Genomic DNA, 18,130 nt, shown 5'->3' with positions numbered 1-18,130 from the left:
TTATTATATAGATTAAAAGTAATTGATTAGAAGATTTAATGTCAAATGATTGAAGAAAATCAATTATCAATTAAACAAATTAAAAAATAATATTGCTAAATAGTATTAAAAAATGAAACTAAGTAATTTGATTTTAGTTTAATGTGAAAGTTTTTATTATCAAAAGATGATTGGATAACAAGTAAAGGACTAAAGGGTCATTCAACGGTGCTTACATCATGTGAGAATAAGATTTCAAAGAATGATTTAGGAATGCTGCATGATAAGGCGATTAAGTATCAAACATGCACACTCTAACATGCACACTCTAACTGATGAATCAAGCTAAAACATGAAGTAAAACTCACAAAGCCAAAAAAATGCTGTCAAACCAGGTTTTGAGCAAAAAAAAAATTGGCAATTTTTGCAATATAATTTAGCACTCCAAACTTTTGCAACCCATCCTGCTCTGCCAGGGCTACATACTGTGCATCTTCCAAGGAGGTCATCGTAGTTTAATATGAAAGTTGAGGACGTGAGGGATAGTATGAATATTGGCCCTGTTATTGGTCCATATTTTTTTGTCCAATTAGATCAGTAGTATTCATGGTGTGACATTTTGGGTCAAGTTGGGCTTCACCCACTTAGCATGTTTAGTCAACACACTATAATGAAGAGCTACAAAAACTCTCTTGAGAAGAGTATATAACATAATTATTTGAACTAAGAATTTAAATTAATCCCCTTACTTTTAATTTTGAGTGTTTTTAATCCCCAATTTTAGTAATATTCCAATCAAATTTGTGCATTAAAAATGTCATCTAAGCTGATTTGATGTGTTAAATGATGAGAAATTATTTAAAAGTGAATCCAACCATGCTAATTGATAAAACAACGTTAAATTCACAAACCATTTTCACCTCCACCTTTATTAAATGTGAAGAGAAACGAGAAAAATAAGTAATATGATATGTAATGTGACAGGAAATACATAAAGATAATGAGTAGAAATAAGATAGAAGAGAAAATGAGATGTGAATGTATCATTATGAAACATAAGCATTTTCAAAAGAACCTAGTAAGGAGCCAACCTTGCAAGTTGCAACCACGCATTTTTTGCAATGGCCTTACTACCATCATGTGTTTCTTCCAATATCACATCTAGGGTTTTAAATTGTTGTAAAAGGACTTGAACTCTCTCATGAGAGTCTTGACCGCAATTGCTACCACATCAACCCACATTATCCACAATGCTACAACCGCAATTTTGAAACCTTAATCACATCTTCTCACAACTCTAAAGTTGCATAGATATTCAAGGATTTTGGCTGTTCATAATTTAAACAGTCACCTACCATGAAATATACATGACAATAAACTAGAACAAGATACAAAAAAAAACACTGCAACTTCTATGTACACAAGTTATTTCAGCATAGATCTCACTAGGAAGCTAAGCAGTTCAAGGAAGCTATCTCACTACGAGCTTTCAAACTTTCTTTCAACGAGGTTGGTGAATTCGTGAAGGTGCAGACTTGATGTTAACATGCTGTGCTGGCTTCTCAAGGTGCTTTGGTGATTTGAGACCCCTTTCCTTTGGTGATTTTGGTTCCAAGTTCTTAAGAAGAGCTTTAGCATCCTTGTTTAAACCTGATTGAGAAATAAGTCAATCAACTATGAGAGAGATTGCATTTTCTCTATCTTATGGTGACTATCAGTTCAAAGATGCAGAGTCATAGAAAAGGAAAGATCCATTCAATTGTGCTGATTCATATATAACTTGAATATAAACACAGTATTAATCACTATCACTAGAAATAAGCATGATGACATAGCAATCAGTAATAAGCTCCACTTTTATGTGCATGTTTGGAAATCATTTGAATTGATTATATTTATAAGGTCAAATCAAGGAAGGAGAAGCTTTTGTGAAAAGTTTCTGGTGTCAGAATTGATTTTGGGAAAACTAAGTTAAGGTTTATTCTCCCCAAACTTGTAGTAGAGAAACACATGCACACATGAAGCAAACATTTTAGAAGTGAGTGAATGGTCAACTTGTCCCATTAAGACCTACATTTCAAAAGTGCCTGAATGTGCAAAATGTCTTGACCAAATCTAACCGTAAGGACTAACTTGACCGACATTTTACACTATTCAGGGACTTCCAAACTTCCGGACGTATTTTCTTCTTCCAATGACTAACCCGTGAGCTGAAAAACTTTCAAGGATCAAATTGACCATTCACTGTTTTCTATATCTTACTTAATGTTATCCACAAATACAGTAAAGCTTAGACATATAACATGAGCATGAAACATCATACAATTGAAACAAAAATGACCCAAGTAAAAAGGCTAGCAAACCAGACAATTAATATTGTAATTGTAAAGATTGATATAAAACAGTTAACAGTATTAATTTCAGTCAAACAGCTAGAAATATTACCATTAAGAGGCTTCTTTCCATCATTAGGATCAATATCCCTAACTGGAAACTCTTGATCTTCATGAGACATTGCCAACTGCTCAAACTCATGCTCTAGAAAATTCAAGTCTTCTTGATCAATGCCCAAATCAAGGGTTTCAGAAATCATATTCTCCACATCATCATTAGTTGAGTTAATACCACTTTCTCCAAAATCTTCCTCCTTGTGCTGGCTTGACCAATAGTCACGAAACCATGTTGAAGATTCCACAAGTTCCCACCATTGAGGTGAAAAATCCTCCACCTCACGAAGTGCAGCAGGTATGAAGAGAGGTGCATTTGGGTTCAGATCAGAACTTCTTCCAGACACCAATGCCATCAGAAGTTCAGAACATTAACTTCACAACAATCCTACAAAGTACCCAAAAACATATAACTACATCAGAATGCAGTCATGTATTACAAAGATATACAATATGTATTTTAAATTTGATTATTTCCAAAAAATTAGTAAAGAAAAATACAAATAGAGATTGGTCCAAGCAAAACTTAAGCAATAGTGTCAAAAACTAAAGAAAAATTCAAAATATAAAGTTGGGAATTCAAGATGGTCCAAGCAAAATGACCCAATCACTATAATAGAGATTGGTCCAAGCAAATGTCTGGAAAAAAAAGTGCCTTTCATTTTTGGTCTATTTCTTAAAAGAGGAAAAAACAAAACTTGCAAGGAAGAGCCATATCTTTATGAATTTGTACAATAAAATGGAATACAAACAGATCCCACAATAAAATCAACCCAGCAAACCTCCAAAATGTAAAATTTGCACAATTGAGCCAAAAACTAAGATTCTCTGATCCATCCATAGTTTCATTTATAGTAAAGGTACCACCTTTCTAATATAAACTTAACCAATCAAGCCCAGGAAAAAAATGGAATCACTCACATAGCAAACAATCATTGACAAGATCACCTAAATAAAAGACAAAGATGAAGAAGCTAAAAAGCACTACATAAACTAACTCAATCAGAATCAGAAAGAAGGAAAAATCCAATCTTTTTAGTATCATACACACCAAAACATGATTGAATTTTCAGAATTAGATCACTATACCCCCCATTATAAATTAAAAAAAAAAAACTTTTTTTAAGAATAAAAATTAAGACAGAGATTCTTGTAACAAAAACAAAGACAAAGATGAAGAAACTAAAGTAAAAAGTACTGCATGAACTAACTCAATCAGAATCACAAAGAAGGAAAAATCCAATATTTTTAGTATCATCAGCACCAAAACATGATTCATCTATTCATAACTAGATCACTATACCACCATAATAGAAAGAAAAAAAAATATAATAACTTTTTTAAAGGGTAAAAATCATTAAAAATGGGTCACAAATATTGAAAAAAAAATGCACCCATCATTCTACACAAACATAGAACATGATGATGAAGCTTCATTTTCACCTAGATCAAATAGAGAGAGTGTGCTATGGAGATAGTTTGTAAAGAATCACAGTTTTGCTGAGTGTGTGAGAGAAAATAAATAGCAATAGTGGGAAGTGGATAAACAGGATAGGAACATGTTCTAGCTTCGGGACTCCCTAAGCTGAGGCTCGGTACGAAGCTGGTTTTGCCCTTTCATTTTTAATGACGTGTGGGCCCGGCACGTGGGGAGAATATGACGAGAGTGATCGACGGTGGAGAGAGAAAGTGGTTGATCGGACGGTTCAGGAAGGTGCAGGTGGAGTAGATATTTTTAGAAAGTGGTCAACCACGATAATTGGATAATAAGCCTTGTTGGCCATTATAGGATAGGGGCGGCGATTCAGAGAAAATTAATAACCTGCGGGTGGCTCCACAGATTTGTATAATCAAGTTCAATTATGAGAATGGTGATAAAAAACTGTGTGCATTCCTTCACATAATAGGCCCAGAGACACGAGACACAAGGCCCAAGTAGCAGCCCAGACTGATACATTAACACCCTCCCTTAAACTGAACTTACTACATGTAATTCAGTTTACTTGACCTAAATAACACATGCTCAAATCTCTTCTCAGTCTCATCAAAGTATCCACCTTCAGTGACTTAGTCATGATGTCTGATATTTGATCATCTGTACTGCAGTGAATCAGACTCAATCTTACAGTATCAGGCTCTTGGAGCTTGTCTCAGTCCATAAAGAGTCTTCTTGAGCTTATAAACCTTAGCTTTTTCACCCTTCTTTTGATATCCCATGGGTTGATCAACATAAACTGTCTCACTCAGCTCACCATGAAGGAAGACACTCTTAACATCGAGTTGATAAAACCTCCCACCTCCTAATAGTAACAAGAGTTAATATTGTTCTAATGGTATCCCACCTAGCCACAAGAGCAAAGACCTCAGTGAAGTAAACCCCATGCTACTGAACATATCCCTTTGCCTTGTGTTTCTCAACTTCCCTTTTCTCGTTATACTTAGTCTTGAAGATCCATTTAGCTCAAATGCTTCTAGTTTCACCAGGTAAAGTAACTAGTTCTCAAGTATTATTCTTCTCAATGGATTCCATTTCCTTGTCCATAACCCTTCTCCATTTCGCATCCTTCATTGTTTCTTGGAAAGACACAGGATCTGTTGAGGGAGCAAAAATAGAGAAACTAAAATCCTCGTTGTCTAACTCATCACCTGTGACAAACTCCTTCATCCAATAGGTTGATTTATGTTTCTTTTTTCCCTCACATCCCTTGTCACTGAGCTTTCTAGATTTTCAATGTTGGAATCCCTTATAATATATGGTTCCCCATCTAGTTCTCTATGAACAGGCATTGAAGAAACTAAGGGATCTGTTTGATCATGTTGAATGACATTTATGTGTATGATTCTTATCCTCATCTCCAAGGTCAACCACATCAACCTCTTTCTCCTTTCCCTTATTCCAATAGCACTTTTCTGACTCATCGAACACTACATCTCTACTTGTAATAATCTTCTTAGTAAGAGGATCAAAGACTCTATGTGCTTTTGAGTTTTGACTCTTCACTTACTCCAAGTAAAACACACTTGATGCTTATGTTGTCTGGTTTCTTTCTTTGGTTCTTAGGAACATGCACATATCCAGCATACCCAAACACACTAAAGAAGTGAATCGATGACTTTACTTTATTCCATCCCTCCTCAGGGTCATATCCTTTAAGGCTACTGTGGGACTTCTATTTTGAGCATACGCAACCCAGTTTATTGCCTCAGGCCATAACTTTTTTGGCACTTCTTTCTTTGTTAGCATGCATCTAACCATGTTCACGAGAGTTCTATTTTTCCTCTTTGCTACCTCATTCTGTTGTGGGGTGTAGGAAGCAGTTAACTGTCTATTGATTTTTTACTGCAAAACTGATCAAACTCAGTTGAAGTGAACTCCCCACCTCTATAAGTTCTTAGGCACTCAATCACCTCACTTGAACTCCTTTTCTGTAATTGCTTTGAATTTCTTAAAGGTTTCTATTTTCTAATGTAGAAGATTTCTCAGATAGAAATTAAACTCATATTTTTTCTGCAAAAGTCATCAATAAAGGTGATGAAGTACCTCTTTTTGTTATTGGACTCTGGTTGAATGAGACCACATATGTTAGAATGAATCGGTTGATGTCTCTTCCGAGCCCTCCAAGTATTAGTCACACAATGTTTTTTTTTAGAAAAAAACTTAATATTAGATTAAAGATCAACAATTTGGGAACAAACGCCTCTCCTAAGTGAGTAACAAAGGATTGAACAACGCAAATATTAAAATCCAACCATTAGCAAACAACAAAAGTACTAGAGCCACAACGTACGCGTGAATGCATGGGTAAGAAACCCAAGTCCTAATAAGAAGGAAGAATTAAAAGAAGCAAAAATGGGGAAAGAACAACCTACCCTTAATTTACACAACAACCAATCACACAATGTTAAAACTTTTATTGGGTTGAGCTACTATAGCTAATGTCTCAAAACTTGGCTAAAGTCCAAAACTAATTTAGCTTAACCCTTACTTTTTCGCAACACTTCCATGGGTCACCACTTTTAGGTAAAACTAATTTAGCATGGAGGGCTGTGTATCGTTTTGTAGTTTGGTTAATTTGGCTCCATAGGAACGATGTTTTGTTTTCTGCATGTAAACCTGTTAGTGTGGGGTAGTTGACATGTTTAAATTGAAACCTTGGAACTGCGCCTTGAAAGGTTAGGATGCTGAAAGGTTTTAATTTTTTCATTTTATGAGTGAAATGTTGAACTAGGCCTTTTCTCGGAAGGGACTTGAAAACAGTTAGCTAGTGGATTTTGTAATATGAAGTTATTGTAAATGAGTTGAGGTGTAGCTATGTGAATAAACAAACCCAGCATAGTATATAACATCATCATTCAGTAATATATTATCATCGTATTTAATAAATTAAATGTAATTCGAATTGTAAACACATAGTGAATCGTATATTCGTATGACGGTATAATTCAATTAATGTATAAGATTTTACAATAACAAGAATTTCAAAAAATTAATAAAGTAAACTAAGAACTCAGAAGAAGTAGCTAGCAGATAATGTAGATTAATCTAAAAAAATGTGTACTTGAGCTTCATGAAGCAAAGCATTATATAGCACTCATGTAAGAACAGTAGCAGATAATACAGATTAATTAACCGCCACTACAAGCGTGAGGGATAATAATTGACAGGGAAATAAGAAACTATGATTGGAGGTCCCTTTGATATTGGTTTGCTCTTTGGTTTCTCTGAAGAAGGTTTCATTTGAGATCCTTCAACTTGGTCGGAGACTTGAGCTTTAGAGAATGAGGAGGAACCAAAGCAACTGAAGAAGCCTGACATCAAAGCCAATATTGGTTTGTAATGAAGCAAATTAAAGAAAGTTATCTAGAACAAAGCTAGCCAAAAAGAGCAAAGAAATTAAATTATTAAATTATATAACCACCAAGGTGTGTGCAGATTGAAATTGGAGTTTGGATGCAATTTGAAATGAAGTGGGGATTATGTTTGTGCGTGCAAATTAAGCTGAGTAGTAATTGAAATTCTTGTGATGAGTGGTGGTCGAAGTTGAGGTAAACTTTTGGCCTATTTATAGCATCATATCACATGAGAAGAAGCAACCATGTTGGTTCATTTGCTTTCAACCATACAGTTCTTGCAAAGTCATTGGGATCTTCTTGTGTGGCTGCTTTGGAACTTGTCCATTTACTTAGGGAGCAAGGAGAACATGGGAACCACACAATCATTGGTGCGTGGAACGTTTCCTTTAGGAAAAGATCTCAGCCTAGTCATCGCTTACGTTGCATCTGTTGATTGGTTAATTTCTTAAAAAATCCTAGGTGTCAGTCATTCTTTCATTCTTCTCCCTTTCACCCTCTTTATTTCACCTCTTCAATTCCGTCGTCAATTCGTTTCCCATTTCCTCTCCCTTTCTCTCTCACGTTTTATCTCCTACCACTCTTCCATCAAGGTTTCCTTTCACACAAATCTTTTTTCTCCTTCTCTCTCACCATTGTATCTTTCCGGAATCTCTCTTCCATCTCAAACCCTGTGCTCCTCTCGCATCATGTTTCTCAATCTGACGTCGTTTTTCCATTTCTTCCCTACTCCATATTTCAATCTTCTCCAGATGTTGAAGGAGAGGAGTATTCTCTGCGATTTTATTCCACTTTCAAGCATCAGATTGAGAGCATGTGTTGTCCTCTAATTTTCATGTGTTGGCTGCCTGTATTCCCTAATTTTAGTCTTCTTCCTGTCTTGATTTCTTCGTTTCTGGGTTCCTTTTTTTCATTGTGTGGAATCACTTGCAATTTCTCCTAATTTTAGTTTTTGGTATATGCCAGCTATCTGTCTCTCATGTAAAATATGTCCAGTTCCTCTTACCTTTTTTTCCTGTGAAATATCAGCATAAAACATAGAGGCATGCGTTTTTGTACCAACATAGCCTCTTTGATCGTACTTTGTTTCTTTGCACAGGTTCTAATCTGTCCAGTTCCTTTTACCATTAAACAACCACCAAGGTGTTCTTTCTTCTGTAAATAGTAATTACAATACGTGCATCTGTGCCTGTTTTCATTGCTTTGATGGAGGTTTGATATTTCCCAAGTGAAATATGACTTGTCTGATGAAAGGTGGAGCTTCAGAACCCAAGTAGCAAGAAGCTTCTGGGTCGTGTGAGGGCTTCTGATAGGCACTGCATGGTTCAGGATCAAATTTATTATCATGTCTGCCCTTTGTTTGAGAGCTTTATTACCAAGCATATGTTTAGAAATTTGATTTGATAGATTTTGGTAGGGGGGGAAGTGATTATTGAAGGTTTAATCATTGATTCTCTCTTTGGTTTTGGCTTGCAGTTGCAGGGTTTGAGACTGGATGGTGTCACCGTGTACTGCTGGAGCAGTTTCATGCTTCAATTTTCAGGCATTACTTTCATTTTCATTCTTTAATTTTCTTAATCCTTCTGCCGCCACCATGGTATGCAGATCTACTGAAAACCCTAACTTTGGGCTGCCAAGCCAATCTGACCTATTGATAGTTATTAATGAAATTTAAAATAGAATGAAATAGGAAAAACTTATATGAACATTAGAGATTTTTGAAAACAGGAAATTATTCACCTTTAATTTCTCCCCCCATCAAGCTTCAGATTAGAGAAAATTATTCTCTCAAAAGATATTTATATTTAAAATGAAACTCTCTCCCCTTTATTCCTCACTTAGTAATTATTAGTTTTGAATTCAAATTTGTGTTTGACCTTAAATTACTCACTCTATCAAGTCTCAATTTAATGAATTTATTATTCAGAAACCACCAATATTGTAACAACCCCATATCATGAGTAGTGTCCTTAATTCTAGCTCTCAAATCAATACTTTTTGTTGTTCAGTTTATTTTCCTTCTTCATAAATTTTGTTTAAAATAACAGGAGGCTAGGATGGAATTTTGTTAAAAAAAATTGCTTTGCCTTGATTATAAGAGGAGTTCATTTTAATTCAGTAGAGAATTATTTTCTGGAGTTCATTTTAATTGTTTTTTTATGAAAGGGTTATGTTGCTAGGATGATTTTGTTGTGGGAAGAACTTGAGGGATGACATCATTTGGAGTAGTTTATAGTGTCATTGGCCAACAAGCTCTTTCACTGTGATGTATTTTATGACTAGATCCTTTGCATCTTTATTTTCAGTTTTTAGTGTATTAGCTTAGACCACTCCATCAATAAGGAATGAATGTATTGAAACTTTTGCTTCTGTGAGTCTTATTTTGGTTTCACTTTGAACGAATATGCTATTTGATATTTATGTAGTTAAAAATTTGAGGTATATTTGATCTTGATGCTCTCCACCCTGCCCTGCTTCCCTTTCTATTTTTCCACCCTTTGATCTTGATTCAAGGTAGTTTGTTACTGCACACCTTTATTTTCTTATATAAATGAAAGAAAGATAAGACATCATACTTTTGATTATTTTAGTTGCTTTTCTCATTTATATTTATCTAATGTTTGATGTCACTACATAAATGTCTAAATGATTCAAGCCAGTCTTACTAGCTATTAGTAGAACAGATGAAAGAAAGATAATACATCATATGCCTAAATATCTTAAGTCTTTTTTCTTATCCATATCCATAGTATATACATGGGGCTTAAATGGCAGGAGTGAGCGCACATTCCTATTGACCTCAATCAAATTTCATGGAATCCCGTGATATTCTTCGTTATCACTTTTGGGTATAATCAAAACTTTCCTTTCTGCTCCATTCCAGTTTCAAATTGATGTATTCGTTTTGAATTTCAAGCTTCAACTCTTCTGTATTAGTTGTCTTATTCCCTTATAAGAATTTTTGAATTCAAATTTTAACAAGATTCTATTTTTACATTTCTCATTAAATTTCTTTCCGTTCTCCCCTTTCAAATTTTGAACATGTGTTTTCAGTTTTGTATGTGTTATCTTTGTTCAATGTTCAGTATTTCTCCCTCTCCATATTCTCATCTTCTCTTCATGGCTATTTCAAGTAAGCCTCTTCTCTCTTCCCTATCCGTTCCACCTACTGTGTTGCCCCTTTTCACATGATTTATTTCAGTTTTTTGAATTTCACCAGCAGGAAAAAAATTTAGTCTTTTGTTTGATAATTTATTGTGTTTCACGCTCTTATCCTATAAACCTGGAAATCTTATATTAGTTCGACAGTTTAGATTTTGTTGCCTGGATTTTGAATTGTGGATTTGCACTTTGCAGGACAGTGTGGACGACAACAGAGGCCATGGCAAGTTTGTCTCTGTCGAAAAAATACTCACCGAGCAGCAGGTGTTTGGTATGTCTTGCCTTTGGTTTGTCCATGTTTGGATGTTTGTGTTTTATTATTTATGTTTTTTGTTTGAATTCTGACCATGTCTTATCAACATTGCAGAGAATGGCTACTCCATGAACATAACAATGAAGATTGAGTGGTTTTGCTAGCGATAATTCAACTTCTTCATTTTTGTTTTGGTAGCTGTGGATCTTCTCAGAAAATTGTTGAGTAGTCGAAAGGAACCAAAACATATTCCTGGTCTGTTATTGGCTTCTGACATTTGTTGTGAGAATTCCAGTCCAGCACTCTGCTTCAATGTAAAGATAGCATACCAATGTACAAGAGACTTATTCTTATTTGACAATAACTTTGAGGGAGCCACTAGAATAGTGGATCAAAAAGGAGTCAAGATGATTTCTGGTCACCCCAATGGAAGGTTCATCTTTCAGGTTCTTATTCTCACATTCACGCCACTCTTGCTTTGAATTTTTGACCTCTACCAATCAACAAATCCAGGATCCATTTCAATTGGATTAGTGGGTTTTGATTCATAGTTGGAAGTTTGGTGGACTTCCTTGCTTTTTTTTCCAAGGTCAAAACATGTGGTCAGGGGTTTCCCCCTTTGTTAATTTTACATGTTTTCCTTCAATGATGCTTGCATAAAATTTTGTGACTTTATCAGTTAGTCTCCTTTGAGTTTTTGATTTTTTATTTGCAATGACCCGTGCCAATTTTGAGTATGTGCATTATTTAATGGTTCATGGTAGGGTTTGACATACAATCTGATATAGAAATCCTGTCCCTGGGCCTTTCATGAGCAGTTTTCTCTAAACTCGTGCCAGTAAAGTAAGCATGCCAAGTTCAATGCTCATAAGTCATAAGCTGATTTTTCTATTTGATGGTTAGCATAGCCTTCCTTAGAATTCTCCACCCAGTACTGAAAGTTGAACACAAGCTAGCCGTAACTAGGGGAAGAAAATCAAGCTTTCACTTGCATTCATGGGTTTATTATGTTACTAACTTTGAGATGAAGTTGTTAGTAATATCATTCCTTTCTGTTTAAAATATGTTCATAGACATATTAATGATTATGCTTGGTTTTATGCATGACACTTTGATAAAGATGTAGGTATCTCCTTACAGTTTCTATTGATGTAAATTTAGCTCATTCTTTATACTTTTCCTGAACTTGCTTAAACTCATGGTTTGATTTTAATTAATAGATGACTACTACTTTGACAGTTTTTTTGTATGTTTTCATCATTTAGTTTTTAGTTTTCTAATTGTTTCCTTTATTCATTGCAGTTCTCTGAAAACATTATTGAACAAATAGGGTACTTGGTGAGTGATTACTTACATAATGTTCTGGTCTTACTTTAAATAATATGTGCACTTAAAATGAGAACAGACTCTCTAATTTGATGCTCTTCAACAGAACACAATGGATTTTTTTTAGAAAAATTAGATTCACTCAAGTGAGTGAGTGTGTTTTTTTTTCCTTCTTTCTTTTAATTTGGACTGTTACCTTTTTTTTATGGTGTTCACTCAGGGGAATGACAAAGGAGGAATCACTCTAGGATGCAGAGGAATCGTGTGTTGCATGTTGTTGATGTCCTTCATCGAGGGAGGGCTAATAAGTCCAAGGTACTTTCATGTATGTTTTATTTTTATTTTTAGTATGTTAACTTTTCAATTGAAATTATAAGTATTTGTTAATTGACAACAAGCTCTTCCTCTACTGTATAGATTTTTTCTAATGTTCACCCAATTACATGTCTTCAATTTTGGGGTTCCATGTAACGACGAATTCTCAAAGAACTTTTTACCTTTTTGGAAAATTTATGCTATGAACTGAGTTTTTAATGTTTTGAAAGAAAGAAAGCAGCCAATATACTTTGCATAATCCATTTATGTTATATGTTTCCTGAGTTTGCTTTGTGTGTGCTCTAATGTATCATGTTTCTTGACGTTATGAGTATTGTTCTTTGTCAGTGTTTGGTCGAGACATGAAGCAGGTGTTTGAAGATAGATATTTGTCACCTGAAGATTTTCAAGCCCCAGAAAAAGAAGGCACCAGAGATAATCTTTGGGGGCTCCCTGTCAAGGAACTTCCTTAAAATTTCCAGAAAAATGCTTAGCTTGGTAAATGATGCAGTTGAACCTAAAACCTTTCGGCTACTTCACCAGAGACTACCAGTCTTCCACTGAATTACTTTTATCTCGAGATCTCTTAATTAGTAATGTAGACTCCCCTTTCCTGTTTGTTAAGTCTGATCCAACTTATTGTTCAATACACACTTTCCTATTTGGAAGCTATGCTAGAATCCATTTATTAGTCAATATCATTGTCTTATGATGTCGAGTACTGGACCCATGACCTCATGATGACTACAATACATACAATGTATTTTCAAATTGTTAGTATTAGATTAGATGGGAGGACAATTCAAGATTTTGTTGGTGACAATAAAATTCAAAAAAAAGTATTGCACTTTATTTGATGGAGAAAATGTCACAGTTCACATAACAGAGTGAACAATAAAAGAGGCTTAAACAAACTTAGTCCTGCAAAATACATCATTTTTGTTTTTCATCCCTGAAAAGTATTTTTTGTTTAACATCCTCCCAAAATTAATCATTTTGTTTTTAGTCCTTACTATCACATTTTTCTTCCAATCTAAATGGAATTACATAGAAGTTTAATTTTCTAAAAACAAAATATTTTGTAAGGAAAATATTAAGTTTGACTTAGAAAACTTTATTAATTCGAAATATCAACATAAAAATTAATATTTTTTGAACATATTAACTATTAAATTAAAAAATTAATTTTTGAAAAAAATCAAGTTTAAAAATTAATGATGCTATAAATTCATACAAAAAAATAGCACATAATAATCATATTTGCTTGATAATTTAATGTCAAGGCAACTTTTTTTATTTATTTGGATTTCCTTATTGTCAATTCTCACATGACCATATCATGTGAAGATCTGAGTCTTTAATTGTATTTTAATAAAATCTAGACTCTTAATGGATATAGAAAATTAAAATTGTGTGAAAAATAATATTGACAATCAGATTTCATTAAAAAAGAAACTAAAAGTTCAAATCTTTCTCATGACTTGATCATGTGAGATTAACACACGAGGGGATAAAAAAATCACCCCATAGCCAAAATTTCATTAATTGGTAGATGATATAGAAGCCAAAATGTCAGCTTATAAGAAACCTAACAAAATCAGGGGACCTTCTCCCACCCAAACCATAACTTGGAGGAAGAGACATGATTTTAAATAAGCATTATGACTTACAAATCAGGATTTAAATTCCATATTAAGCTATACTTATTCTTTTTAGTTATAACTTTCTTTCTAATTAATTACACCAAATAATGATATGTTCAAATGTCATTTTTTATAGATCTCATTTCCACCTATTTTTATTTATATCTCTCTCATTTTATCATCTATCAAATCTCATGCTTTCTCTCTCTTACTTTTTTTTTTCCTATCTCTCTCCTCCTTCCACCTCTTTCCACCTCAAAGAGAAGTGTGAAAGCTACATTATTGTTTTTTTTTTGTACATCGGAAAGATAAATTGCACCTATCTCTCTGGACCTCCCCTACCCAACTCATATGTCCCCCAACTCCTAACACATGAGCTATCTTGCGGGGGACAAAGCAACATTATTCTTAATTACACAATCTGAATAATCTAATTATAATTCTAATTAATATTTCTCATTGATTATTTTAATTAATTCTGAAATTCACAAATAGAATGAAGATTCATATTTGAAAATAAAATTTATTTTGATTGCTTTTTTTAAATAAATCAAATATTTCAAACAAACATAAATTTCGAAAATATGATTTATAAAATATTTAAAATGTACAGGAAAGTTCCAATTTAGGATTGGAGACTGAGTTATTTTCTGAAACAATTAAATATGAGAGAAAAAACAATTTTATAATTTTATTATAAAATATTTTATTAGAAAATTAGAAAATAATATGCGCTAACAAAATTTATTTTTGAAAATTAAAAATAACATCTAAGTTCCCTATAATGATTTTTAAGCGAAATAATTTCTAAATACTTATTAATTAATAATTGATGCAGGTACGTATACAGTTTAATTTTAAAAAAAGAGGGCTTCCTCATGTTGATATCTCATAAGATGCAAAATTGAAAACAGGGAACGATATTGACAAAATCATCTTAGCAGAGTTGGAAGGTTGACTTATATCCCTTAACAGGGAACGATATTAACAAAATCATCTTAACAAGGAACGATATTAACAATATTCCACAAGGCAAGGATGTGACACGTCAACAAAAGAGGTTTCGCAATTGGAAGGTTGACTTATATCCCTCCTGGTTGTAGAGAAAATTTTCACATGAGACTTTTGCTCACTATCCAGAAAGGATGTAAGAGTTATGATAATGTGAATACAGTTTATGGACAACTATTTGAAATATTCCAAGATGCATGTTAGGCTTTGGGGTTACTGGCTGATGACAAAGAGTTCATAGACGGAATAAAGGTGTCATGCAAGCTAGGTTCTGGTTACCAGTTACGACGGTTATTCGCTACTTTGCTATTCATGTGCACAATGAGTACACCAGATTTCTTTTGGAATTCTACATGGAGGTTACTAAGCAGTAATACTAACAAATAGAATTTTGTATGAAAGAAGGACAATACTTCAAATACTAGGTTGTTCAAAAATATTAATTTTGTGGGTTTTTTTTTTGTCATTTCAAAAGGGGGTAGGCAAGACATCGTATCTGCTAGGCTTAATTCTTCTGATCTTTGAAAACATTGTAAAGTTTTAAAGCTCACTAGGAACATGAAATTAGGCATACCAGGGTCACCAGAACTTGCATCAGAGATAAAAGAATCTACTGACTGGATTCTCAATATCAATGATTGTGATTTCGATTCAAATGAGTGTGGTGAGTCACATATTGAAATTACAGCAGATCTTTTAATACATGATAGTGAATATCCTCTTCTGGATATGGTTGATTTTGCATTTCCCAATTTGTAGCAAAACATGAAGAATGACAAGTTTTTTGAGGAAAAATGCATATTGTGCCCTACCTTGAAATCTGTTGAAAAGGTTAATGATTTTATCTTTGAATTACTTCCAAGTAATACTAAGGAGTACTTAAGCTCCGGTAGCACTTTCAAATCTAATGAGGACACCAAACTAGAATTAGAGTGGTTTTCTATTGAGTTCTTTAATGATATTACATGCTCCGGAATCTGAATCACAAAATAACTTTGAAGGTAGGTGCTCCGATAATGCTTTTGAGAAATATAGATCAAGCAACCGATTTATGAAATGGGACGCGACTGATAGTGGATGTTCTTGGAACAAATGCTTCAATAATCACAAAATATTAATTTTTTTCATTGTATTTTAAATAAAATCTAGAACGGGTGCATGGGACACCCCTCCAAAGAGATCGTTGATTTAGTACACAATTTGTTGCAAAACATGAAGAATGACAAGTTTTTTGAGGAAAGATGCATATTGTGCCCTACCTTGAAATCTGTTGAAAAGGTTAATGATTTTATCTTTGAATTACTTCCAAGTAATACTAAGGAGTACTTAAGCTCCGGTAGCACTTTCAAATCTAATGAGGACACCAAACTAGAATTAGAGTGGTTTTCTACTGAGTTCTTTAATGATATTACATGCTCCGAAATCCGAATCACAAAATAACTTTGAAGGTAGGTGCTCCGATAATGCTTTTGAGAAATATAGATCGAGCAACCGATTTATGAAATGGGATGCGACTGATAGTGGATGATCTTGGAACAAATGCTCCAATAATCACAAAATATTAATTTTTTCATTGTATTTTAAATAAAATCTAGAACGGGTGCATGTGACACCCCTCCAAAGAGATCGTTGATTTAGTGCACAAGGAGTTTCTGTTCAAGGTTGAAGGGAAGGATAAATTCGGAAAGAAGTTTAAATCAGCATTTAACATCCTCAAAATTTGCAAAGACCAACCATAATTTTAAAATTCAAATCAAAGGTACAATTTTAAATTCTTATTGCAAAATACTGTTTTGGGGTTACTGGCTGATGACAAAGAGTTCATAGACGGAATAAAGGTTTCAAGCAAGCTAGGTTCTGGTTACCAGTTACGATGGTTATTCGCTACTTTGCTATTCATGTGCACAATGAGTACACCAGATTTCGTTTGGAATTCTACATGGAGGTTACTAACTAATAGAATTTTGTATGAAAGAAGGACAATACTTCAAATACTAGGTTGTTCAAAAATATTAATTTTGTGGGTTTTTTTTTGTCATTTTAAAAGGGGGTAGACAAGACATCGTATATGCTAGGCTTAATTCTTCTGAGCTTCGTAAACACTGTAAAGTTTTAAAGCTCACTAGAAATATGAAATTAGGCATACTAGGGTCACATAACTTGCATCAGAGATAAAACAATCTACTGGCTGGATTCTCAATATCAATGATTGTGATTTCAATTCAAATGAGTGTGGTGAGTCACATATTGAAATTACAGCAGATCTTTTAATACATGATAGTGAAAATCTTCTTCTCGATATGGTTGATTTTGCATTTCCCAATTTGTTGCAAAACATGAAGAATGACAAGTTTTTTGAGGAACGGTGCATCTTATGCCCTACCTTGGAATCTGTTGAAAAGGTTAATGATTTTGTGCTTGAATTACTTCCAAGTAATACTAAGGAGTACTTAAGCTCCGGTAGAATCAGAGTGGTTTTCTACTGAGTTCTTAAATGATATTACATGCTCCGGAATTCGAATCACAAAATAACTTTGAAGGTAGTTACTCCGATAATGCTTTTGAGAAATATTGATCAAGCAACTGATTTATGAAATGGGACGCGACTGATAGTGGATGATCTTGGAACAAATGCTTTAATAATCACAAATTATCAAATTTTTCATTGTATTTCAAATAAAATCTAGAACGGGTGCATGAGACACCCTTCCAAAGAGATCGTTGATTTAGTGCCCAAGGAGTTTTTGTTCAAGGTTGAAGGAAATGATAAATTCGGAAAGAAGTTTAAATCAACATTTAACGTCCTCAAAATTTGCAAAGACCCAACCATAATTTCAAAATTCAAATCAAACGTACAATTTGAAAATCTTATTGCTAAATCACCGTTGTTTATATAAACATTTTTTTAATTTGTCCACCAATAGTTCATGTTATTATAATGATTATTCTTTACTGTGAACATTACAGGATGCTGAAATTGCCACTGGGAGCTCTAGAGCCTATAATGTTTCAGATGATTCCATTTTCCAATAAGGATTATTATCAGTTTTTTAAGTGTAACCTTAAGTTTTACTTCATCTACAACAACTTTACTCCACTCTCGAAATTTTGCTATTATTCCAAACTTTTGCGGGTTTAGTTAT

The 18,130-nt window shown here is 33.8% G+C and overlaps 1 protein-coding gene and 1 long non-coding RNA gene across 8 annotated transcripts; one reads left to right on the top strand and one right to left on the bottom strand.

Moving 5' to 3' along the window:
• Nucleotides 1-997: 997 nt before the first annotated feature.
• On the bottom strand, nucleotides 998-4,026 carry LOC130745544 (protein EARLY RESPONSIVE TO DEHYDRATION 15-like). The gene is made up of 3 exons (XM_057597851.1): nucleotides 3,870-4,026; nucleotides 2,425-2,814; nucleotides 998-1,629 (listed from the first exon to the last, which is right to left on the bottom strand). Exons 2-3 carry the CDS (start codon nucleotides 2,780-2,782, stop codon nucleotides 1,481-1,483), a joined length of 507 nt encoding a protein of 168 aa, XP_057453834.1. The 5' UTR covers nucleotides 2,783-2,814; nucleotides 3,870-4,026; the 3' UTR covers nucleotides 998-1,480.
• Nucleotides 4,027-7,632: 3,606 nt separating this feature from the next.
• On the top strand, nucleotides 7,633-13,029 carry LOC130749777 (uncharacterized). 7 transcript variants are annotated; one of them, XR_009023081.1, is made up of 7 exons: nucleotides 7,633-7,648; nucleotides 8,754-10,126; nucleotides 10,635-10,710; nucleotides 10,807-11,138; nucleotides 11,995-12,030; nucleotides 12,239-12,333; nucleotides 12,682-13,029. It is a non-coding gene; the product is annotated as an uncharacterized LOC130749777 (long non-coding RNA). The 7 variants fall into 7 exon arrangements; XR_009023078.1 differs by lacking the exon at nucleotides 7,633-7,648 and adding an exon at nucleotides 7,754-8,624; XR_009023079.1 differs by lacking the exon at nucleotides 7,633-7,648 and having other exon boundaries at nucleotides 7,772-9,545; nucleotides 10,028-10,126.
• Nucleotides 13,030-18,130: the final 5,101 nt, after the last annotated feature.

This window comes from Lotus japonicus, chromosome 3 (genome assembly GCF_012489685.1).
Source record: "Lotus japonicus ecotype B-129 chromosome 3, LjGifu_v1.2".
NCBI classification, from domain to species: domain Eukaryota; kingdom Viridiplantae; phylum Streptophyta; class Magnoliopsida; order Fabales; family Fabaceae; genus Lotus; species Lotus japonicus.
This window is presented reverse-complemented; position numbering and strand designations above follow the sequence as displayed.

Coding starts and splice junctions, on each gene's coding strand:
- LOC130745544 (XM_057597851.1), bottom strand. CDS start 2,782: ATGGCATTGGTGTCTGGAAGAAGTTCTGATCTGAACCCAAATGCACCT. Junction 1,630..2,424: donor TGGAAAGAAGCCTCTTAATG/GTAATATTTCTA, acceptor TTTCTCAATCAG/GTTTAAACAAGGATGCTAAA.